Raw genomic sequence first — 26,757 nt, 5'->3', positions numbered from 1 at the left:
TTACTGGTTTTGTGGTCCAGGGTCCCATATTATTGTCAGCACCAGTATCTATCAGTAACGTGCAGATATTAAATATTAAAGAGAATTGTATTTTCAAAACGTCCCTGTCTTATTTCCAGGTGGGTGTTCACGGCATTAGGATAGAATTTTTTAATGAAAAAGGATCAAAGCGCACCGCCACCTACCTGCCAGAGGTTGCGAAGGAGCAAGGTAAGATGATGTCGTCAGCTCCAAGGTTAAATGAAGAATGAAGATCAAAGGGTTAAAGGGGACCTATTGTGAAAGTTCACTTTTGTAATGTGTTAGAACATCAGTACATGTCCGCAGTGTGTGTAAAAATCCATTCATTCCTCCTTTAATTATTCAAAACCTATAGACCCCTTTATCACCCACGTCACTGTGACGTCACCGCTCTAGCTGGAGGCAAAAAATAAGTAGGAACTCATAGCCGACGCGCTAAAAGTTTGAGTTTTTGACTTTAAAATGTCATCTTGTTGTGTTTTTGGCTGCCAGATTAGAAGGAACAGCACTTTTGGTTCAAAAATAAAGTTTTACCGGATCCCGGCAGACATTTCTTCACAGAAATCAAGAAGACAATTGTGGTTGAATGCAATACGGCGTACAGACTAGACGGAGACGATCATAAATAATACTCGTGTTTGTGTTTGCAGTGCACACTTCATATCAGGTAAAATAATCTATTCATATGTACTGTTGTGTTGGTTTTATCTAATACAAATCAGCAAGTTTCTGTTTTATAGGTGAAAAGTCGCCAACCGCGCTATTGTTTAGCTTAAATGTTAAACAAACATATAGCGATAGATGTGTATGCCATCGTTTGAATAGTCTCTTAAAATAATCCACATTGCTAATCATAGTTAGCCCAGCGATTGGTTACATAAGACAGTAAGCCTAGACAAAATTACCCAAATCCACCTGAAAGTAATTCATATGTTGTCTAGGAAATATCTAAAACCTGGTTAAAATCGCAAGAGATAATTTACAAAAATACCTGTCACGGTCCCGCAGAATCAGTGACTGTACATATTCGGACAGATCCGAAACTTCTTCTGCATCCATGTTTAATAAATCCCTCCTAAAACGTGCTAGTTTAAGCTTGTCAACATAGCCTCTGCAGCTCTTTCTGCCTCCAGCTAAGCCCTGCCCACACAAATACGTCACAATGTTTACCAACTGTAAAAGGGTCTATATGTTGAAACGTACAGATTGAGGTTTTCCCCATTGATGATGTCATTGGAGGGAAAGCCCCACCCATCAGCACTTACGATCTGCCGTATTTGCATAGAGACAGCAATAAGTGAGAAGCACAAAGTCTGCCATTGTTTTACAGTGGTCTCCGCCAAAGAGACATAACCTATCACGCTTTCTGAAGGAAACACAACCCGACTGTATCCCCCCAAAGATACACAATATAAGCATGAAACATGTCGTTTTATCTGTAGATTATAAAGAAGATGGTGCACAAGACAGAGAGAGAGAATGATTGACAGCTCAACGTGACTGTATTCACTTCCATCATATACAATATGAGCATAAAACATGCCGTTTTATCTGTTTCTCTGAAGATTATAAAGAAGATGAGGATTAACGCAGTGCACAAGACAGAATGATTGACAGCACAACGCGACTGTATTCACCTCAAACACATACAATATAAGCAACATGCTTTGTATGTGATTTTATGATTTCATATCAAATGAATTTCTAGTTGAAGCAAGATTTGTGTTACAGATGAAAGTTAAATTAAAGTTCTTGTAAAATGCCGAAAACTATTCTGACTGATTTAAACAGTATGTGCAGTATGCAGCGTGAGACCTGAGCTATATTTTTATACCACAATGCTCACCGTCTGTTAATAAACACGTATTTAATATGCACACTTCAGTCAGACGATTGGCTTTTTAAACTGGTTCAAGCATTTAAGGCTGAACGCTTGTTGCGTGTGATTCTCCTGCTTTGTTGTGCCCGATTGCTGACGCAAGAGTTCTCGAAACTCCGCCCCCCTCTGGTAAGCGAGCCGAGAGCAACAGCTCATTTGCATTTAAAGGGACACACACAAAAACGGCGCATCTAAAAAAAGTGGCCAATTTTATCATGCTATAATGGGGTATTTTGTGCTAAAACTTCTCATACACACTCTGGGGACACCAAAGACTTAATTTACATCTTATAAACTGGGGCACAATAGGTGACCTTTAAACTCAGTCAGTATGATGTCATTGAGTTATTTCTTTTTTTTCCTCTCCATAGGATGGGACCACATTCAGACCATAGATTCCTTACTTCGAAAGGGAGGTTACAAAGCTCCCATCACAAATGACTTCAGGAAGACTATTAAGTTGACCAGGTGAGACCGTCAACCTCTTTCAAACATTCGCTCGATCGTATTCTTCAATTTAATGGATCTTTTTGTACCCACGCTCATTCACTCATTTAATACATGCCACCTCTTACTCGATGATAATGAACTGAAAACTTGCAGATGCTGGGTTCAGTATAAAGACTTAAAGGAATATTCAATTTTCTTAAAAGAAAAATCCAGATAATTAACTCACCACCATGTCATCCAAAATGTTGATGTCTTTCTTTGTTCAGTCGAGAAGAAATTATGTTTTTTGAGGAAAACATTGCAGGATTTTTCTCATTTTAATGGACTTTAATAGAGCCCAACATTTAATACTTAACTCAACACTTAACAGTTTTTTTCAACGGAGTTTCAAAGGACTCTAAACGATCCCAAACAAGGCATAAGGGTCTTATCTAGCGAAACGATTGTCATTTTTGACAATAAAAATAACAAATATACACTTTTAAACCACAACTTCTCGTCTAGATCCGGTCGTGATGCGCCAACGTGACCCCAAGCAATACGTCATGACGTCAAGAAGTCACAGAGGACGAACGCGAAACTTCGCCCCAGTGTTTACAAGTGTGTTGAAAGAGGACCGTTCCTACTTTGTTGTATATCAACTTATACAAATTAATGTCTTTGTGTCAGTTTATTGTTTACAATGGTCCGCAAATGTGCGTTTTATATATATAACACGTGACCTCCCTACGTCACTACGCATTTACGTTAGGTCGCGCTGGACCGGATTTAGACGAGAAGTTGTGGTTTAAAAGTGTATATTTGTTATTTTTTTTGTCAAAAATGACAATCGTTTTGCTAGATAAGACCCTTATGCCTCGTCTGGGATCGTTTAGGATCGTTTAGAGTCCTTTGAAACTCCGTTAAAAAAAACTGTTAAGTGTTGAGTTAAGTATTAAATGTTGGGCTCTATTAAAGTCCATTAAAATGAGAAAAATCCTGCAATGTTTTCCTCAAAAAACATAATTTCTTCTCGACTGAACAAAGAAAGACATCAACATTTTGGATGACATGGTGGTGAGTAAATTATCTGGATTTTTCTTTTAAGAAAATGGACTAATCCTTTAAGGTGCTGTCTTTTCTTAGACATTTCTTATCCTCATGACTAACAGATAACCACGTCAAAGATCTATTTTAATCTTTAAAAAGTATTTCACATCACACCAGACTAAACACCTCACCAGAGACAAGGATTTGCTAATTCTAAGAATACATTGTAACATTACCAGGCACTTATTTTTATATAGTTTAATGGATAAGGGTTTAAATTAAAGCTTTGGCTTCTTGGTTGCTGGCACATATTGTAACTACATCGCAGAAAGCATCGCTGTGCCATGGAGGCCGTTTAAAAGCTTGGCATGGTGAAGGACTATGAACACCATTAGTCATTCACAGGAGTATCACATTGGAGGCAGGGTGAAGATATATGGTGACACACAGTTTTTTATTTCATTGTAGGATCGAATTTTGTGATGTCCAGATTTACGTTAGGGTTGTGTTGAGCGATTTATACTTTTGTGTAGGATGTATGCTGTGGCCTCGCCAGTCATCACAACCAAGTTTCCAACAACTCTTTCAAATTTCATTAAAAACATTTCCCTGTTTAAGGAAATACTTGGTGGATGAATCGCTGTTGGGAATTGTGCCCATATTCCGTTGTTTTTGACATCTTCATGCGTGATGACTGATTTAAAGTCCCTGACAATGTCTATAGTCCCATTTACTTGTTAGCAACCACTTTAAAGGAAAACACCACCTTTTTTAATATTTTACTATGTTCTTACCTTAACTTAGATTTATTAATACATACCTATCTTTTTTCAATGCATGCACTTAATCTTTGTACAGCGTGTCGTGAATGTGTTAGCATTTAGCCTAGCCCCATTCATCCCTTAGGATCCAAACAGGGATGAATTTATAAGCCACCAAACACTTCCATGTTTTCCCTATTTAAAGACTGTTACATGAGTAGTGACACGAGTAAGTATGGTGGCACAAAATAAAACGTGGTGATTTTTTTTAAGTGGATATAAAATAAGAATTATATTGAATGGCGAAAGAGCACTTAGTTTTCAGCTACTGCGCGCAGAGGTTGAAGTGCTGCAAACTAAGTGCTCTTTCGCCATACAATATAGTTCTCATTTTTTATCCACCAAGTTTTATTTTGTGCCACCATACCTACTCATGTAACTACTCATGTAACAGTCTTTAAATGGGGAAAACAGCCTAGTTGCCTAGGCTAAATGCTAACACAGTCATGACGCGCTGTGCAAAGATTAAGTGCACGCATTGAAAAAAGATGGGTAAGAACAGTAAAATATTAAACAACGGTGGTGTTGTCCTTTAAAAGTCACGAGAAGGATGATATTAAACCCATAATTTACTAACCCCCAAGCTGTCGGAGTTGCATTTGTCCAACGTTTTTCAGACAAACACATTTTTGGATATTTTATAAAATGTTTTAGATCTTTCAGTTGATTAAATGTAATGTTACGGGGTCCACCCATAGTCCACGACCTTCAAGTCCAAAAAATGTGTGTCCATTCTTCACAAATTAAATCTGAACAGCTCCAGGATGATAAACAAAGGTCTTCTGAGGGTAATCTGCGCGGTGTTGTTGTAGAAATATCCATATTTAAAACTTTATTAACGAAAATAACTCGCTTCCGGTAGCTCCGCCATCTGCTGCTGCTCTGTTCCCCCGCCCTCCGAATTTGTCATACGTCACTAAGAAAAGTGCGTACACTACGCTAATACTCTCTCCTGAATGCGGACGCGACTAAGATGGCAGCGCTACCGGAAGGTATTTATTTTCGTTAATAAAGTTTTAAATATGGATATTTCTACAACAACACCACGCGGATTACCCTCAGAAGACCTTTGTTTATCATCCTGGAGCCGTTTGGATTTAATTTGTGAAGGATGGACGCACTTTTTTTGGACTTGAAGGTCGTGGACTATGGGTGGGCCCCGTAACATTACATTTAATCAACTGAAAGATCTAAAACATTTTCTAAAATATCCAAAAATGTGTTTGTCTGAAAAACGATGGACATATGCAACTCGGACAGCTTGGGGGTGAGTAAATCATGGGTATAATATCGTTTTTGGCCGAACTATCTCTTTAAACAATTCCCATTGACTTCGGTAGGATGGAACTGGAATTGCTAAAATGCTTACTCGCTTCTGGGTTTTACATACAAAAATACACCTAAAGTGGGACCGTGATCTGTAATATACAATATAAGGCTCTCAGAAGTCTGGCCCCAGAGAATATAAGCAACATTTTTAAGCTTAACTGATATGGGAACAGCAGGGATGATATAATTTGACATGATCAAATTTAGTCTGAACGTACTCTGGCGGCTGAATTTTGCACTAACTGTAGTTTATGAAGACAGCTGGGCGTCCCGCCAATAGTGCATTAAAATAATTAAGTATTGACTCTTTTTTTTTTCATCATGATCAGAGACTGTGTACCACCATCTATTATCCTGAGGTTTAGTTAATCTCTCGTCAAGCTGTGGGTCCCGTAGCCAAAGCTGAAGTTTTATGAATCCGTTCAGAATTCGGCAGATTGAAATGAATTAAAATTCAGTATTTAATGTCCGAAAAAATCCAAAAACTAGTCTGAAGAAGATCGAGGTATAACAGGAAAAGCAAATGACGGTATCCCGTAATTCTAACGCTTGCTCTCTTCTATCTTTTCAGGTACCGTAGTGAAAAGATGACAATGAGCTACGCAGAATACATCGCCCACCGGCAACACCATCACTACCAGAACGGCATCGGGCACCCTCTCCCACCGTACAACCATTATTCCTGACAGCGAGCCGCATGACCAGTCACTGGACCTCTCCGCGGACCTCTTCCCGGGAGAGCCCGCCCCCTCGTGGTCTAGCTATCTGTACTACTGTACCATTTTATGATGATAGTTTCCGTTGCCATGTCGACAGTCAGATGGCGGCATGGCAGCGGGTGGCAAATAAGCATTAAGTGATTTTGAAGCGAAACAATTCATTTATTTCTCATTTTTATTCTTTGTATTAATTTAGTTTTTGCAGCGTATATATTGACATCATATAACCCCTTGTTTTTTTTTTTAAACGAGCAAATAAACAAGTACTACGTTGTATTTTTTTCCCCCAACAAATTTCCTAATCAGGTTTTTGAGTCTGTGGATGGAAATAAGTCATATTTACGATGGGCTAGTCTTGAAGATAGGATTTTACATACGCTTACGCTTTAGCGACTTGTCCTTTTATCATTTCTCATTCGTTTGACGTTGTATTACGTAGGCAACCGCAGGGATATCATTTCCTCTCTGTGTGCGATTTCCTTCCGTTGGGGTGATTTCCGTGTTTTATAACAAACGTTTTTTTTTTGTATTGTTGTGGTTCGTTAGGTGCAGTGCGACCGAGTTGGAGCTGGTTACGTCAGTCACGTGTTTGTTTGTGTGTCACGTGCGCAAACGTGTCCAAAGTTTAAAACCACTAGAATTGGCTATTGGGTGCGCCTACAGATTTTTCCTTAATGCAAAGCAGTTCTGCGTTTAGAATTGAATTGAATTGAATTTACTCAACAGTCGGTTGCCATTTTTTGTGTAGTGTTGCAAAACGATCATATAATCCATTACATCCAGTGGTGTGTCTTATTTACGTTAACGTGTGCTGTATATCTATAGTGTTTTCGTGAAATGTTGCAAGTGCAGGTCTGTGTATCAGAGTAAGGAGTAAACAAACAGTATACAATATTTGACCGGTCAGAGAAATGCTGCTGGACATTTGCTAGTTAACCTAAGCGATGGCGAGGTTTGTTGCCACAAAGGGTGTTTGAACTTTGTATCTTATTTCATCACACAGAGAGGAAAACCTTCATGTCAAACGACAGGGATGATCTATAAAAAAACCAACACTCTCTTTTAATGCACAACTATTTTTAATTGTTTTTCTGCTTACCCGTTTACTCTCAGGAGGATTCTTTGGAAAGCTTATTTAATTTTTAAACTTTTTTTATGCAAGAATCAGACGTTAGCACGGCATCATCATGCTCAACATGAACAATGTTTACGATGGAGAAAATCGCTGATGTAACCTCAAGTCGAGCAGATAAAGCTGCTGTGGTGACCGCTGAACTCCTTAAGGTCTTATAATGAAGCTTTGAATAATATTCAGTCTGTTCGGCCATTTTATTTTGGGTGACTCCCATATTCCAAGATATAAAAACTGGACTGAGATGATCTTGTTTGATTTTCTGTTTTGTAGATGAATATAACATCGCGCTGACTGTAGGTTAAGTGTACTAGCTTTCTTTAGTGAGGAATGAAGAGGCATCAGAGAAGTCTTTATTTTCATATGCAAAATGTTAAGGGCTTTCGAGGTTCCATCCACAGTCGTACCCTTGCTCACTAAAATAAAAAAAAACCTGATTTCAGTTGTGTTGCCTTAAAAAATGGTTACTACATGGACCACGAAATGTCGCCCTGAGGGCCTAACTGTTGACTTTAACATTTGCAAAAAGGATTCATTTTAGTTTCCAAACCACATTGATTTTTATTTCCCATTTCCTTCAAGCGAAGTCCACTTTTGACTTTTTCCGAACGGTTTCATCTCGAATGGCACGTACCACTAAGTAGGTCAGTTATGAAAAGCGTTTGCCGTTTTTATCGTATCATCCTACGGTTGACCAATCATGGCCTCGTTTTGTGGTCCATAAAAAAATAAATAACTGAACAGCACAAACTGAGTAATTTTCTGCTGCAAAACCAAGTCTTTGCATCCGTGCGAGAAAACTAATGTATACACATTCGCAATACATTTGTTGCATGAATAAGGGGTCTTTTCTCCCGTTAAAACATGGCATGCTTGTTTCACTGCTATATAGATATATGAGAAAAAGACTACATAAAATGGTGCTATCGGACCTCGTGTCGGGGGTGGTCGCAGTAAATGCGACTGGTCATGCGGACTCATTGTTCATATCAGACTTTATTATTGTTATCCTCGATATATGCAGATCTGTTTTACAGGTGTTTTTCTTTTCATACCAGTGTAACAATCTCCTGCAGGTTTGAAAGGACAAGTAGTCACGAGTCTAACCCCAACCTTCCCTCATGGCCGGGGGGATACGGGCATATGCTTATCATCTCATCTGTTGTACATCTGCACATTTACACTATACAAAATAACCTTGGAGTTTCGCTCCGTATACGTCTACCAAATTAGTAGTTCAAGAGGGAAGTTGACGCCTAAATACGGCCGCGTTCTCTTTAAATATCAGTTTGTGAAATAGCTACAGATTAATACTTGAACAGGAATTATTACCGATTCTCATAGGTCACTATGAGGATATCGACTGACTTTTGGGATACCTGGCATCTTTGAGAAAACGAGGGGAGTAAATGCACATTTAAACACTGTAGAAATATACTTCAGTCATTTATGGGGCCAGGAATGGCTAATTTTTGGGATGGACTCTCTCTCTCTGGCTTGCATCAAAGGAGTGTGGTCCTGAAAGCATGTTTTAGTATTAGTTAAGCCATTTATTATATGACCCATCTTGTTATTTGCAATGTAATTTAGTATTTGGTAATAATAACAACAACTACTACGCATTTTAGGCATAAGCGTCAGGTTCCAACACAAAGATTCGAGCTTCGCACTTCCCATCAAACCCATATTCGTTTGGATTGTGTTGCTCATGTTACTTTTGTGTGTTCAACCGAACCAAAGATGCCTCCAGCCATGTCCAAATGCTGCTCTACAGACCTGCCTTCCTGTCCTTCCAAAACCTTTCCTGCAAGAGATGTTTTGTTTTAATTTCTGTGTATGTTTCCTGTTTTTTTTTTCTCTTCATTTTGTACAATTTCTAATGTTTTAGGTTTTTAGCAACCGAAGTCAATGAATTTTCATTGTAGCCGTCTTTGAGACCTCACACGGTATCAATGACCATAATACTAGGTTGCAATTTTTATTATTTTTTTGTTTTTCATCATTATTATATATTTTTGTAAAGAAAGAAAACCCCATAGCGTGCCTCTTAGATTTATGGGTTTCTTAATGAGTTTTTCCTAAGACCAGCAGTTATACTTTATACAAAAGATGCGTTAATCCTTATTTTTAAATGCCATTTAAGGAGAAAAAAAGCCTCTTTTCTTTACTCTGGACCCAGTAGCTGCACTGGCATACAATCGCACTGATAGATATATATATTAAAAAAAAAAAAAAAACGTATAAATAATAATAATAATGATGATGATGATGAAAATAATAAATGTAAGAACTACAATAAACTTGTTTGAAGATCTTTTTGTAACAAAATACAAAAAAAATGGCAAAAAAGTAAACACAATGACTGTTTTTGTACATCGAGTTGATTCTTAAAAAACAAACACAATTTTTGGACCTAGTTTCTAAATTATTTTAGTGGTTTTCTATGTTCTGGAACTTTGAGCAGGTGAGTTTTAAACGTGCCCTGTAATGATGGACGGCTCACAGCGTTGTCGGTTCGGGCGCTGGGGTTGCCTGGCGTAGCCCCCATGCACACCCACCACTGTTTTATTGTATTATCCGTTTTGAGGTTGAATTCTTTTTGCTTTAAAGACTTGAAATTGTTAAAGTAACAACTGGGTGAAAATGACTATATTAAACAGAAACTGAGAAAATAAATAAATAAATAAACACAAATCCCCTGTAGAAGTAGATCCTATACTCCATTGAATTGCTGTTAGTGTGACGAGACTTGAAATGGGCATTTATGAATTCTGATAGTATGGCTAAAAAAAAGACAAAAATTATAAAAGAAAAAAAAATGTAAACATGTTTGGGGGGTGGGGTGGCATAAAGATGGGGATATCTGTGGGTATGTGAGCTATGGCTGTGGCAATGAAAATGTAGTTTTAAAACATTATTGTTATTACCTTTTAAATCATTTATCCAATAAAAAAAATCTGAAAGAACAAGCATTGAGTGTTTTGAGTACTTTAATGGTTGCATTTCTGATAAGAAACAAACACGGGATGTAAAACGTTGACTTTTCAATACGGCACATATTTCACAAAAACATATGTACAAAAATGATGGTGGATTCCCTTTCAGTCGAGTTTGAAATGACAACAATCCCATAATTCACTGGGGCTGCTGTATTGAGAGCATGGCTCCACCCAATTTCACACTGGTCCTAAATCAAACTATATAAATAGATATCTTTGTTTCTGAGCCTTGATAATTGAGAGATGGAGTGCTTTAAGTGTGGGACAATTTTGTGGGCTACATTAAATAGATAGTTCACTGAAAGATGAAAATTTGGTCATCATTTACTCGCCCTTAAATTGTTACAAACCTGTTATAAATGTCTTCATTTGTTTTTTTAGACGAATAATTTTAATACAGATCTGGGGCCCCATTCACTTCAATAGTATTACTTTTTTCTATGGAAGTTAATGGTGCCCCAGATCTGCTTATTGGTTTCAAACACACTTAAAAATGTCTCAATTTATGTTTCGCAAAACAAATACATTTATATAACAATTTGAGTGTACTTTCTGTGAACTATCCCTTTAAATAAGCAAGTTTTAATTTGTGTTTGCTCTAAAACAGCTGCTAATCACTTTATCCTCAGCTGTTAGGAATAAAGTAATGCAAATTTAGGCTTAAAAACTTTGTAAAACATATCGCTAAGAATAAATTATGAATTTAAGGGAATTCAATTTCCGATAAAGAAAGTCACTAAAGCACTTTCGATTAAAAAGTTTAAAAAAAATAACTACAATAAGAGAACTCAAAAAATATTGTACTGGCTATTTACCTCAGTCAGTTTCCTATGACACATCACTGCCATTCATCGTGAATAACAGCGTCAGCCACTCGATCAATTATCACTTTCAGCCAATGGAAAGAGTTTCATATTGTGACCAAAGGTACAGTAATGCCTCCAGCTTGGACGCTAAAGAGTTTTGACTATTTACACAAAAAGGGTCTGGCGAATCCTCCAGAACATACAGTAGCACTACACAGATGTTTCCACAAAAAAGGTACACAATATTCACAAAAGTGACTTTTAAAATGGCAGCACAATTCATCTGAAAGCCAGCGAGCGAGACTTACAGGAAATACAGTGCTGATGACACATAAACAGCTATTTAGCAATCAAGTCAATGTAACTGGGTTGGACCCATTTCACTGTTAGATGAGCGCAACTAAAGAAGGCAACTCGAAGAACAACGGTTCACGGGATCTTCGTCGTGCGAAGACTCCAAAACAAAAACAAGGCAGGGTTTGTGTCGCATCCGAAAAGGCAAAAACAGCCTCTCCGGAATGCATGTGTCACCTAAAACTTCGTACTGCCCATGACATAAAAGGTATGTAACTGTATTTATGGATTAATGTAGGTAGAGGAGTGTCCAAGAGGTTTTGTCCAATAAAAACAACCTTAGTCCACCTTCTTGTTGCGAAGACGTGCCATGTCCAGTAGATAGCGGCACATGGGAGCGGTGTGCTGCGAGAGGATGGTCAAAGCCTTGCCGTGGACTAACGTGAGGGCGGTCTGGTGTCCCGTGGCCCACACTCGATACCACGGCCCGTAGAAGGGGTCCGAGACAGCTGGACACAGCATGTTGTTCAGATTCACTTCGGTCAGCTGGTGGGAGGTGAAATGTGAGATGTTAGTCAGTGTAGAGTCATGACGACAAATGCTTTCTCACCCATTGTGACCGAACACAAGTACACGGGTGATTATATCATTGCATATACAATTGTCATTATTTGTATAAAAATCATATATTTGCAACATGTTACAGGCAACAACAACATGTTTCCTGTGAAAAGTGGCAGAAAACGGGACGCATCTTTGTGTAAGTTTCTCCATCTGCTTCTGCAAAACGTGTGAATGAGAAAAACACTGGTGTTAGCCGATAATTAAATCAGTACGGATTCAGCCGCTCCTATGGAAAATGAAGTCACACCAGGCACCGCAATATGAAGCAACACCTGCTCGAGCGAACGTTGCTTAACAGTGTCACCGAGCGAACATCAAAACAACATGAAGAATTTTTGTGAGACTGCAAAGCAATTGGGGTGAATTTCCAGGAAAGCGACAAAGCTGTGCTTAAAGTGAGACGGGTGGATAATGGTCACCCTGATGGACAGAACCTATTCAATTTGCCATTACACAAAATCTGAAATCTTTGAGTTCTAGGATAGAAAACTAATGCTGTGCAGCTCTCTACAACAACAACATTATTTATTTACTGTGTATTGGGCAATTGTCACCAAGCACAATAATAAAGATTCAGGACACAGACAGCCTGATTGAAAGATATCATAACTACTCACTGCATACTAACTTACCCATTTGTGTACTAGAGCTCATTCTATTACACATTTAATTTAGTAAGTGGTGCCCAATTTGCATGTTGGAAATGAACACACTAGCTTTGCACTGACGTGGGATGTAGCGTACAAGACGTGCAACGGATCACATTACGTTTTTTGAGGCAACAAAGTTGCACATTAAGTAAGGTCTAAAATTAGCATTAGGTACAGAAATCAAATCAATTAAATAATAACACTGTCTTTATTGTATAAATTAAATATAATTATTATTTTTTAGAGCTACATAAGTGATTTTCTCTTTGTCTTGGGTTGTTTGATTAACATTAATGACACAGACTTAACTGAGGTTACCGTCTCTTTAAGACCAAATAGGCACAGACTGGTTTTTGACTGTAATCTATACATACACTTAAGACATTAACAAATGTTTTTATTATAAAAAGAATACTGTGGAGATCATTTTGTTTGTATGTGCCCTGTCAATAACAGAAAGATTTTATGTTCGCTTGCTTTTTGAAATGCGTCTCTCCGTGTTTGCAGTATTGAGTGCCCTTACGCACGCGCGCCCACACAGACAGAGGGGGATTTACAAATGGCGCAGCATAAAAATTCGTCCCCCATTAAAACGTTACGTTGTTTTTCATTGCTCTATTAGCCAAATGTTTTTTAATACACTACTACAGTATGAGATACAGATGCAACTCTCTAAAGTTTACACATTAAGAGTTCTGAATCTTCTGATCAAACGTGCTTTTGTGCGTAAAGTAAACTGCTCACTTTAGCGCCTTTTTGTGGTTAAATTGTTTAAAAATCATTCATCACTTGAATGTTAACATTTGCAAACCTTTGAAACACGTTCAAATTATAAACTTTCCCTATTTAAATTTGCAAATTAATCTGCGAGCCGAACTGCGATCCGTTGCGGCACTAGATGAGACGCTACGTCATACCAACACTATCTCATGGCTATTCGTACATATTTTACGAGGTGGCCAATTGGTACATTGTATAATTTCCCTTGACCCCTGTGACATTGGGGTTAGGGTTTTATTGTTTTTTTATGATTCTTATGTTTTTGCATGATTGACTTCATATGATTCATACAAATTAGCAAACTCGTGAAATATCTACGAATTCTCATGTGATCAGGCTGTGCGTCGGTTGTTAGCAGAAGCTAGTTATTTTAGTTTGTTAAGTTTTAAATATTGATTTTCTTTTTAACAAGATCACATTGATTGCCCTCAAAAGGCTTTCATTAACCCCGTGAAGCTGTGTGTGGAGCTGTTCTGTGAAGACTTTTTTGGCCTTTAAAACAAAAGCACCATTTACTTCCATTATAACAGCCAGGACATTTTCAAATATAACTCTGATTGTGTTCCTCCGAAAAAAAGATTATTGTATACATCAAGGATGAATTGAGGCTAAGTTAATCATGGTGCAATTTTCATTTTTTTGTGAACTACCCCTTTAACTGTGCCAAAATGTGGGTTTTGCTTGCATTAACTCTTTCCTTGCCATTGACCAGTTATCTCGTCAATTAAGAGAAAACGTTTCCCTGCCAATGACGCTTCCCTGATGAGTTTTTACAGTCATTTTTAAATCCACTATTATGCACTGGATGCCGATTTTACCCAAATTTTAAAAAACTGAAGCATCAACTAATCAACACATTGTAAACTTGTGCGTTTCGATCATCGTTCTAAATCTGATCTCTATCAAAAGTTATTTACAAAAATGCATTTTTACTCAAAATTTGGTCTTTTTAAAGAAATTTTCCCATATTTGAGCTGTGATAAAAGAGGGTTGTTTTTGTTATTTTTCTGTGTTTGTTTGAAAGTATATATTGTGATATATTGTATGTTTATTTATTTATAGAAGAGAACTTATTGGAATCCATTTTGTGAAACTTGTGGAAATCACAAAAAAAAAAACGATGAGGGGGAATGGGTTAATAAATTTGCACCTTGAATGCACCGTAAGTCATTTGTGACCCTGTCTGTGAAACCCCAGCTAAAGTGATACATAAAATCATCTTTCTTAATGTAAAGAACATTTTGTAAAAGTATAACTTTGATGTCTTTAATATTGACAGAGTATGGTCACCTCACATCAAATGCTCCTAATCTTATCATTATGACACTTTAGTCTGGAAGTCACAGACAGGGTCACGTATTGGCAAAAAGTGCCAAAGTAAATGTATTTCAAGAAAGTATGATAAGTCAAATATGTCATCTGGGTGCTGACAAAGTATCATACTTGAAATAATGAGTGTATACTACCCACTATTAAGTAACTAGTACGCTACTATTCTATTGTAAACTTGGCCGTAGTGTTACATTATCTCTCTCACCATTCCAAGCCCCTGCAGGAACACGAAGTGATAGAGGAAGAGTATTCCTGTAGACAGCAGCGCCCACCACATGTCACCCAGCGGCTCTGGTTTATACACACCTGTCAAAAGAGAGCACATACACATTAAAACTACTGCCCGAGTCTGTTTTTTATTTAGATTGATCATTTAAAACTATTAATAGAAGCCTGGGTTTTGTTTATTGAACCATTTATTGATTATTTCTGTGGTTGCCTTGCCATACAGCAATAAACCATTAGAGTCGGTATCCGTTACAGTGAGAAGAGTATGAATTACTGTCTAACTCTGTAGTAATATGACCGACGCTGTCCTTGCCTAAACTTAAAACCAGAATAATCCTTAATTGTTTCAACTGCTCGTAGGAATGCTCGATTCTGATTGGCCAGTAGCGACATTTCAAGTTATTCCCAGATAACAACCACCCAAAACTAATAACAGATGGTAACTTTTGACAGGTACAGTTTAATATTACACAAAAATGTAATATAAATACATCTTTTAATAACATAAATGGGTTTTAGTATATGGGTCAATGATGTGACAATTATTTTGTGTCCGTATGGTTCAATTAAATGTAAAAAAATTGCAGATTACTTGCACACATTCTCTTTTTTTGAGTCTAAAGTCTAAAATTTCTGGTTTTATTTAATTTGGAAAAAATATTAGAGGGATAATTGCAAAAAATGTCAATGTGGTGTAACCGGTTTGTATCAATTGGTGTAACTAGTATTTTTTTTAAATTAAGATATAAATATATATATATTCACAAAAAATGTGAAATAAAATATAATCATTTAGTTCAGTGTAATATTTTTTTTTACATACATTTTTACATCATTTGTCAAAGATTACTTAGAAAACAGAGCTGTTTTCAGCATATGTCAGGACAAACATTACAAAAAGCATTTAATTACATAAATAATTAATAAAATAGTATTTTAATTTTTTTATGATTACGCTTACATGCCATCAAAGTGGATAAAATATTAAATATTTCTAATTCTTTGGCGCAATTGGCGGTTACACCATTTGACATTTTCTGGTCCATTTAGTCTTGACTTTCATAAAAAAGGTATACATGTAATTTTTATTGCATAAAATTAACAAAAAATACATTATGTGCATTGAAATAAACCTGATGCATGCTTTTAAAACAAGTTTTTTTAATATATTTTTGAATTTCTCATCTTGCCAAACCGTTTTTGTCACTGACCCACATCCCAGATAATAAATATAGTCTAATTTGGGTGTTCAAACTGCATTTGAAAGTCAATCTGCATCTAATCTAGCTTAATTAAATAAAATGACTCAAATTTAAGTCATTTTAGGATGCCAAAGTCACATTTTATCATATAAAATGTATTACAAACAACAAAAAATGTGACAAAAATTTACTCAACTTTGAAATGATGTATAAATCTCAATAAAAAAAAAAATGAACCCTTATGACTGGTTTGTGGACAAGGGTCACAAATGGTACTGTCCATACTGTATTAGGACCTTTATAAAGGGTGCTGATCCAGTGACGGCACTACAGTGTGGTACAGTCCTTTAAAGAAGTGGATCTTAACCTTTATATCTTCATGTCCTCAACAGTATTTAAAGCCACACTCACAATTTCGACCAAATAAAATATTAAAGAGCCTGGTACTACTAAAAAGACGTGTGTTTGTTTAACCTTGTCTTATTTTTAATCCTTTTAAGTCATCTTGAGACCCCTTCTGGCCTCATGTTGAGAAACACTTGGAGTTATAGTACTGTGCTTGCATTACTCTAAACACTAGATGGCGATACAGGTTTAATCTACTGTATTTTCTCTCTAAACAGGTTCAAACAGGTTCTGACGTCAATATAGTTGCCAACACTGACGCCCGTTTTGGGTTATCTGTATAAAAACTCCCATACTGATTTTAATAAGATTTACATAGCTCGCTTCTCAACCGAAACGAAAGTAAAATAAGGCATAGTGGTGCCACAGATCTTCTTACCTCCTTTCCTGAAGAGGTAGACTGGCACAAGATACAGCATGAAGTGTTGAATATAATAAATCTCCTTCTCAAAAGGCAGCTGCGGAGGAAAACACAAGTCAAGATCAGAAACTAATGCATGTGGTGAAGTAGATTTCACTTTGTTGTAAATTCAACACTGCCTGAATAAACACTTCACCTAACATTGTGATAACTTAATGCTATCATGTGTGTCCATCTGAAATATGAAACCCATTTGAAAGATATGCAAAAGAAATGCTGACAACAGGCAAAGGAATATCTAAAAGAGTACATCTAAACCAATAAGACAGATGAGTAGATAAATGCTATAAATGTGCATCGATCGTCACATCTTGTGGTTTAAATCCTGTGTAGCATCAAACTGTGTAAATGCATTTTTCTAGGTATTTATGCCACTTTAGTATAAAGATCATATCATAGTTGTGTGTAATAGAAATGTTGCAGTATTTATGTGAAGTGTGAAGTTTGTGAGAGGAAGGAAACATGATACACTACCGGAAACACATTTAGGGGTACGGTACATAGAAACAAGATAATATCATGGTATGTAAAACTGTGACAGAGCATTGTGTCACAATACTGCATGCCATAAGATTAAAAGCACAAAAACTTATACTTTAGTGAAGAGAGATCAAATAATGTTGTATTATACTGTTAAACTGATACGGACAAAACCTGTATGGGGCCCCATTACTACAAAAATAAATGAAATAAGTGACATTTATTATAAAGACTAAGCACTTCTAAAGCAAAACATTTCTAACGTATAAAACAAAACACCTTTAAAATGAAGACTGAAGTAATGATGTGCACGATTTTACTAGGATATCTGCGTGCGTGAAGTTCATGCAAATTTAATCTAATGTAAATTAATTTAATGCAAAAATATACAGACAATTTTAAATCCACTACAGCTGGCCAAACAAGTCGGGCTCTGCTTATACACTACCTCAAGGGTTTTTAAACTTTTTGGTCAGCTGAACCCCTTGACCAAAGTTGTTTACCCCCTTGAAGATAGGCATGGGCCGATTACCGGTTTCAAGGTATACCGAGGTTTAAAAAAGTCAAGGTTTCAAAACCACTAAAATGTTCTGTGATACCGTCTCCAAGGTATGAGCTGTGTTTATACAAAATTCATTAAATCATGAAGTCATGTGATTGATTTGATGTTTACATTTAATATATATTACGAAAATATTATATATGTTTTGAAAGCATATTATAATTTAAAGGCTTTATTGTACCTGGCATTTGAAAATAACACATTTTAGTGTTGCAATGGTAATACCGCAACACCGTGAAACCGTGGTATTTTTGCTAAAGGTTATCATACCGCCAGAATCTTATACCGGCCCATGCCTACTTGAAGACGAATTTAAGTAAATATTTTAATGTTTAACTTCAAAAACATTTATTTTTATCTGCTTTAAAGTTTTAATCAGTAGTATTTTACATTGTTATTCGACCCTCACCTGGTGTTTTTCTTTTTTTGGTACATAAAACATCTGTCAATTTTGCAAATTTTCTAATATAATGTGGCATTTTGTAATGGTTACATGCAAATTAAACAAACAAAATATGTGACCCTGGACCACAAAATCATTTGTAAGGTCAATGTTTTTAAATTCAGAGACAGGGGTTAAGAGAAGTCCTAAACGAAGACATATGTTTGAGCTGTTTCAATTGAAAATAACTTGGACTGACAGATTTTAAAGGAAAACACCACTGTTTTTCAATATTTTACTATGTTCTTACCTCAACTTAGACGAATTAATACATAGCTATCTTTCTTCAATGCGTGCACTTAATCTTTGTACAGGGTGTCGTGAATGTGTTAGCATTTAGCCTAGCCCCATTCATTCCTTAGGATCCAAACAGGGATGAATTCAGAAGCCACCAAACACTTCCATGTTTTCCCTATTTAAAGACTGTTACATGAATAGTTTAACGAGTAATTAATGTAGCACAAAATAAAACGTGGCGATTTTTTAAGCAGATAATATTGATGGACGTTTGAGCGAGAGGGGGAGTAGTCAGGAGTGATGATGTTACTGCGCACCGAGGTCGAAGAGCTGGAAACTAAGTGCTCTTCTGCCATACAATATAGTTCTCATTTTTTATCTGCTTAAAAAAAATCGTCACGTTTAATTTTGTGCCACCATACTTAGTCGTGTAACTACTCATAGGGAAAACATGAACGTTTTTTGTGGCTTCTGAATTCATCCCTGTTTGGATCCTAAGGAATGAATGGGGCTAGGCTAAATGCTAACACATTCACGACGCACTGTACAAAGATTAAGTGCACGCATTGAAAAAAATATCGGTGTGTATTAATTCATCTAAGTTGAGGTAAGAACATTGTAAAATATTGAAAAGCTTTGGTGTTTTCCTTTAAATAAGCCCGTGCCATTGATATGTCTCAAGATACACACCAGTATCTTGAGTACCATGTCTTTTTCTAAGGCATGACTATAAAAGATGCATAAATACTTTTATTTAACTAAGGCCTAATCCTGACTTTAACTAAGCCTTGTCTGTGAAATCATGCCATAAAGTTGAATAAAGAAGCTTTCCATTGATGTATGGTTTGTTAAAATAGGACAATATTTGGCTGAGATACAACTAATTGAAAATATGGAATCTAACGGTTAAAAAAAAGGGGAAATCACCTTTAACGCAACACATATTACTATAGACAAATATGTGTTTGATACATTTATGGTAGAAACAACTTTTTTGATACAAACATACCCATGCTACTGGTTTTGTGCTTCAGGTGACATTTATATTTTGTGTAAGTGTTTAATTTTAAATTATTTATTTACATTATTTAATTGTAACTGATATTTTTTTTCATTAACTCAGGAACCCTCTGCAATTCCCTTGTAAACCCTGCACTAACCTATAACATGTAGAAGAACGAGTCTATGACATAATAGTGACATTCCTAAAACATTCCTGAACCTAGCTGTTAAATGAAGTGATCTGTACGTGACAGCTTGCGGAAAGCTTACGAATTAAGAGAATTAGGATAATGTGTTAATAATGGATGAAAATTCCTTATTCTTATAGATTGAACTTTAAACTATGATCCTACAGAGAGCATTAGGTTTATATAACGCATTAGTCGAACTGGAACATACGCAGACAATGGAGCCAAACTGTTTAACAATACCAACACATCACACCCAATTGTGTAAATGCAACTTCACCCGGCACATCCTTAAACATTATACTACAATCGGCACACAACACAACAATGCCTTACGTGAGCTGTGCTCTTGAATATCTAGTTTCTCATGGTTTTAATGTCATGGCGACATTCTGTGAGCTCACCGTGTGATCATTTTTCTTTGTTGTTAGTTTATCTATTGTTTGGACGTACAGTTTCCTGGATTGTTGTGAACAGAATTGATTCATATTAATGCAATGTGTGCCAGCCATATTGAGCAGGACTGTAAAATAATAACACTGCTGACATTAATAATAATTATCTAAAACTTATTTAATAATCATGATGACTTCCCGTCTTGTAATGCTGCCTCCGAAGGTAGCGTTTTATAGTGTCAGACGCAGCCAACCATAATGCTAATGCGAAGACAGTTCCTGTCCTAAATGTTTCATCTTGCCTGATTATAACATACATGATTATCGTGTAAGTGTGGTTTTAGCATTTTTCATACATTCAGAATAATAAGTTTACAAATGTTTTATGATTTATTGGTGAAACTGTTTATAAGCAGATTTCACACACAAATTTGAGCATATGCATGCTTAATGAAAGAGACCCACTGTCCTGGGATGTTTTGAATAAAGCCTTGATTATTTCTATTTGAATATTAAGCATGAACTCACCAGTCGGGTGTTGACCACAGGAAAGAGCAGCGCTAGAAGAGCTCCGTTCAGCATATGAACCTGAAGCCTTTAAAAACAGAAAACAAGACTTTTAACATCACAGCAGAAAACTCATTACATCACATCAGCAATATAACATTAGTCAGGTTCTCTCAAAAAAGACATCTTATAATATAATTATCACCCTCAGGAACACAATTCAAAATTTACTGCAAATACTATAATAATATAAAAAATTAACAATAATAAAAAATAATAATAATAATAAATAAATAAATAGTAGCAGAATAATAAAAATAAATAATAATAAAAATGAAACTAAAGCCACAGGAGGACATAAATAGGGCTGGGTATCGCTTTAGCTCATCCAATTCGATTCGGACTCACAAGGCCCTCAATTTGATTTAATTCAATATTCAATTAAAATCTCTTTTTAATAAATGAATATAGGTCTAATCAGTCCCTCCACAAAAATGTGATTATGCGATCGCATGATTTAATGCATAATTAGCCAAATTGCAGATTTCTGCGTGCAAAATATGCGGCCCGGGGCTTGCATGATTTCATAATTCCAACATTTTTGCAGCAAAAGTCACATATATCTTAGCAGAAAGTTGAAAAATGTTGCATTTACTTCACACAAGCACAGTCATGTCCCCTGTTGCTATGGGAACGTTATGAATTGACGTAATTATGCTATGTGACCATCATTGAAAAGCTGCAAACCCCTCCCGCAGTTTTTGCCAGTTCCGGCAGGTTTTGCAAGTTTCCACAATTTCATCACATAAAATTGCATTAATATCCCCCATTATCCATTGCATTTTTTAAGGAAACGTGTCGCATGATCATTTTTCTGGAAGGACTGTCTAACACAATTCGTAGTTATAAAAAAAAACACAAAAAATCCGCATTTTAAAAAGCCACTAACAAATGCACACACAATGTCAACAGGCTCGCAGTTTTAAAAATGTATAGCAACTTCTAACAAGTCAACATTTAAGTGCAACAAGGAAGCCCAGACCTAAAAAATCTCAAGTGTTCAGCTAAAGTCTGTTCTAATATGCTGGTAAAAAATGCTTTTCCAGGTGAGGTTGAAAAACAGGTTGATGGACAAATACCTTGGTACCTTTTAAAGCAACAAGACCATTAATGTACCCCATTAGTACTCAGCAGAGATCCCAGGTCATGACCACCTGCATGCTACTGTAATGGAACACTGTTGTGTTGTGTAACCTAACAGAGTTTATAACCCTTTTCACCATTGAAACTAATGATTATACAGAAAGTATTTGTTATATATGCACAAAGAGGGTGTTCACACTAAAAATTGTTCCCTCTAAACAAATCCATATTGACTAGTTTAGTTACATTGGTCACTAAAAAAGCAAAATTATTCAATCGAGATGTGCAGTTGAGTACAGGGAATACGGGCTACATTCAATCAATTTCAGTTGACAACTATTTATAATATGCCTAAAATACAATTCACATCATCTGAGGTGATTTATTATTTATTGTCATCTGGGAACGTCACTAGTATAGTACAGTACAGTCTGTCTCACATTCTGGATTTCAGAAGGTCCCATGAGGAATTCATCATCAACATGTACCTTATTATGAGAAGTCAAAATAAAGCAAAGGATAATTAACACTGTTTTGACAAAGCAGACATCTTCATAAGACTGTTACATAACAAAGGTTTTACATGAGGTGTTATTTTAATAATGTCACACCGCAAGTCCATACGCAAGATATAATTGACGATGGGCCATTGAAATAATTGAAAATTATGCACACCCAGTAATGCGGCCTGATGTGAAGCAGAGCGAGTGTGTATTATTTCGATTAATTCAATGGACCAAAGTTAAATCTTCTGCTATTACCACAGACGTTGCTCTGGTGGTTATTTGAAGACATTGGACCGTTTATGTGTGTGTTTTACAGAAAAATAATCAACACCCGTAAAACATTTCTCAACCAATCAGAATAAAGAAATCAAGCATTCAATATAATGCAGAAATTATTATTGGCCATTGTGAGTAAACTATTGGAGTTCAAGACAACAGCAGTTTGAAAAACAAAATCACAAAACAAACATGACTATTGCAATGTTCTCCTTCTTCCAAGAATATTTGATCATTACTTCAACAGTTGCACGATATAAATGTTAATGTATAAATTAGATGAATGTTGATGTATAAAAATAAACACCACAGTCTTGAATCATATTTTCATTGTGTCTTTGCTGCATCTGTGTTGGTTGTGAACTACACTCTGTTTCAGCAACACTTGATTCTGAGGAACTACTTTGTTTGGCGGAGGAGTAATATTTGTACTAATATAATTACAACTTACTTGTGTTTTATTTTATGAAATCCTGCTATGCATATGAAGTAACCGTTTTATAAAAGCAATAAGCCCCGAAAAGCAGTAGGGTTTACAGTGCATTTTATAACAGCTAAGGGCTTCGCGTCGTGCCTAATAACGCCGCTTAGCTGTTATAAAATGCACCGGTAACCTACTGCTTAGCGGTGCTTATTGCTTTATTAACCAGTGTAAGTTTGCACTTTTGCTTTCATTACCGTCCAGTCAGGGTTGCCAGAACCATGTAACAAAACCAGCCCAATGGCCATTCAAAATCAGTCGAAAGCATCCCAATGACTATTCACAGTAGGAATGTGCATTTATCTCATTTTTTCATTTTGATTAATCCATAGCCCAAATACCAACAAATAATGAACCAAATCTTTCCATCTCTAATCAGCAAAATACATCAACCTGCAGAACCAGTTTTAAAGTAGCCCAATTCAGAATTCTGCCAAAAGGCAGATGACCTTAATGCAAGGCTGTGCTCCGGGCAATGGACTTGCATTAAAACAAACTGGTTGCGCTGTGAGAAACAGCATCTGATAAACCTGCAGCTTGCGTTGTTTAAAGAAAACATGCATGACTTTGAGCACACAGCTTGCCCTGTATGAAGAAACAGCGCCTGACTTTAAATATAAGTGCACGCTGTATGAAGCCAACAAATTGGTTTTGGTATATTATTGATTACTATTGGCAAAACCATGGTTTTAATACAGTAACCATGGTTTATGTTTTTTGTAAAAATGTTGTTTTGGCTGGTCATGATACATGAATATCAATCCTACCATGGTGTATATACTGGACTACTATTGCATTACCATATTTTACCATATTAAACTATACTTCTTCTCCTCTCTGTTTTTTGTTATTTCTCTACTGTCATTAAAATTCAGTTAAAAACTGTATGTGAAGTAAAACTTTAGCTTAAGTAATGTTTACCATCGCCACAAAGATCCCAGTGTAATCAGGTGATGATAATCTCTACTAGCTCTAGGCTTCAAGATCTCTGACTGATAAGGCCTTACAAAAGTTCCTCTTAAACCTTTACTATTTAAATAAGCTGTAAATAACTGAAAGTGCATTTGCATGAGGTATTATCACATTACCAATCCACCACTGACATAAATATGAAACCTGATTGGTGCTTCAGGAGAAGCCCCGCCCAACACATACATTTTTACAAACAAATACTCTGAATATACCTGCAGAAATACTTTACAGAGATGTAAAGTTAGTTAAAATTAGTTCATATAACCAAACCCTACCAAACATTGGATAGACGCATATATATAACTTTTAAGGCAAACTTTTAAGGTCATTAAAAGCCATTACATTTCCATTTATGCATGTGGCAGATGCTATCGAACCCACAACCCTTGCAGTATAAGGCAATGCTCTACCAATCCAGCTACTTTAAGGTGGAGTCTCAGAACAGTAAGGCTATTTATTATTTTTGTTAGCTGCCGTTGAACGTTTTATTTAAGAAAATTGGCAGTGCACACATCACGTTGCAGTCCACTCAGAGAAAACCAGGGTTAAGTGCTTTGCTCAAGGCCTCAATATTAACAAAGGCTCATTAGTACTTTGAATTGAACCTTTAAATTAGTGCTCCAGATCCATAAAGACCCCAGTAATTCAGTGAATTTTAATGTCAGAGCTTCTTTAGCCTAAAGAGACTTAGAGCTAAGTGCGTTTGCTTAAAGCCACAGCATTAATAGCAGAAGATTATGATCTCCAACACTCTTGAGGGAATAATCCTTAATCTTCATGTTGCCAGGCCAGTCTCTTAAACATAGTTTTTTTTGCCATTCGGCACTAATGGATGCTGATTGGATTGATAGAGCAACATGATGGAAGTTACGTTCCACTTTCTGGAAAACTCTAATGTCCTTCCTGACAGCAAACATCAGGCTTTCTTCAAAACATAAGAGATACTTAATACATTTACATTTGCAGTTAATACAGAGCACCCCTTTTTGAAAGACCAAACACAAGAGCTGACCTCTCTGGGTTTTTGTCTTCACATCTGTTTGATCTTGTTTGCATTCGCATAATGGATCTCATGTAGGCCTGCAACAACGCGTCGATCTGATTTATTACGCTCGACAACAAAAATACAAACGACACGCCCAAAAAAATATGTTGATGCATCACATTGTTATTGCACACCAAATGGAAAGTTTATTTAAAAGTTGTACAGATCATATAATGCGTATACATGTAATTGTGTGTATAGGCATCAAGGTGTAGATTAGGGCTGGGCAAAAAAAAATCGATTTTTCGATTAATCATTTTTTAAAACGTGGTCGATTAAAAATCTATTCTCAAAGAGCAGAATCGATTTTTTTTTCATATTTATTTCCGCAAACATTGACCGGAGGAATGGAAGCATTTTAGATTTCGCAAGCAAGACGTGTTGTGGCTTTTAATTTCTTTTTATTAATTACCCACTTGTAAACTGCTGTTCACTGTTCTTTTTTATTAATATAGTATGTGTATTAAATCTATATTCATTTAGTTGAATCGAGAATCGAGTATAAAAACCTACCTGAGAACCGGAGTCGAAAATTTAATCGAGAATCGGAATCGAATCGATTTGATAGCTTGTGAATCGAAATCGAATCGATCTGGAACATCTGAATCGATACCCAGCCCTAGTGTAGATGTGTAATTGCGTTTTTATTTTTGCATTACTACCATTAGTAATAAAAATGAGTCAAAGTATTAATTCGCTAATCGATTAATCGAACAAACTAATCGATAGATTAATCACTAGCCAAAAAGAAAAATGTTAGCTGCAAACCTAATGTCGTGCACACAACACTGACGCTTTGCTTTTGATCTGTTAGTCTGACTCTGCCAAACTTTCTAATAATAAAAGATTATTTTTCCAACTGCAAACGGATATTCCAAATGCTAGTGAATGTACTAAGCGATTAATTCTCACGCTGTCAACTAATACCTATCTTGAGCACGTACAGACACAGGTGCTGACAGGTTAAAGGTCTATTTAAGGTTACATCTGGTGATCCACATACGTCTGAATACCACATGCTTGGAGACCAAACACAAGAGCTGACGTCTCTGGGTTAATATTGCACAAGAGCCCCGAAGGGTAAATGTGACAGAGAGTGTTTTCATGCTGGAGGGATACTCACCTAAAAATTACCATAGCGATTTTGCTAGGAGGACACGCGAGCAGGATGATCTGCAAAAGAAGAAATGAGAAATCTTAATGACTCTTTCAAAGGGAACTTGCAGTTTTGTTGTAATTACTTTTACTTTGAACTGCGAGGTGTATTGCTGTATGCACATTTGCAATATTTTATTATATTCTGGATAAAGTAATCATTACATTCATACAAAACCAGTAGGACTGCATGATATTGAAGAAAAACAGGACATGCAACTCATTAGAATAATGCATGGTGTTTT

The 26,757-nt window shown here is 36.3% G+C and overlaps 2 protein-coding genes across 3 annotated transcripts in view; one reads left to right on the top strand and one right to left on the bottom strand.

Annotated features, from left to right (window-relative positions):
* ammecr1 (AMMECR nuclear protein 1) overlaps positions 1–10,181 on the top strand; it is a 49,466-nt gene extending 39,285 nt beyond the window's left edge. Inside the window, exons 4-6 of one of the 2 annotated variants that reach the window (XR_010544113.2) lie at positions 120–210; positions 1,587–2,029; positions 2,272–2,368. Coding sequence is in view for 1 of the 2 variants with exons in the window: in XM_065287277.2 (XP_065143349.1) it covers positions 120–210; positions 2,272–2,368; positions 6,101–6,215 (303 nt within the window). In the remaining variant the exon portion in view is untranslated. Of the gene's footprint in view, positions 1–119; positions 211–1,586; positions 2,030–2,271; positions 2,369–6,100 lie in introns of those variants that run through there. The other variant, XM_065287277.2, reaches the window with a different exon arrangement.
* Positions 10,182–10,352: 171 nt separating this feature from the next.
* Positions 10,353–26,757, bottom strand: part of LOC135776515 (transmembrane protein 164) — a 28,054-nt gene continuing 11,649 nt past the window's right edge. The window contains exons 2-6 of the mRNA XM_065287278.1: positions 26,481–26,530; positions 20,956–21,022; positions 17,080–17,158; positions 15,071–15,171; positions 10,353–12,025 (exon numbers count right to left, since the gene is read on the bottom strand). Coding sequence (XP_065143350.1) covers positions 11,819–12,025; positions 15,071–15,171; positions 17,080–17,158; positions 20,956–21,022; positions 26,481–26,530 — 504 coding nt within the window. The 3' untranslated portion in view covers positions 10,353–11,818. The remainder of the gene's footprint in view (positions 12,026–15,070; positions 15,172–17,079; positions 17,159–20,955; positions 21,023–26,480; positions 26,531–26,757) is intronic.

The sequence above is a fragment of the Paramisgurnus dabryanus genome, chromosome 18 (genome assembly GCF_030506205.2).
Source record: "Paramisgurnus dabryanus chromosome 18, PD_genome_1.1, whole genome shotgun sequence".
Classification (NCBI taxonomy): Eukaryota; Metazoa; Chordata; class Actinopteri; order Cypriniformes; family Cobitidae; genus Paramisgurnus; species Paramisgurnus dabryanus.
The sequence above is the reverse complement of the archived record's forward strand: the minus strand, read 5'-3'. Positions and strand labels throughout refer to the sequence as shown.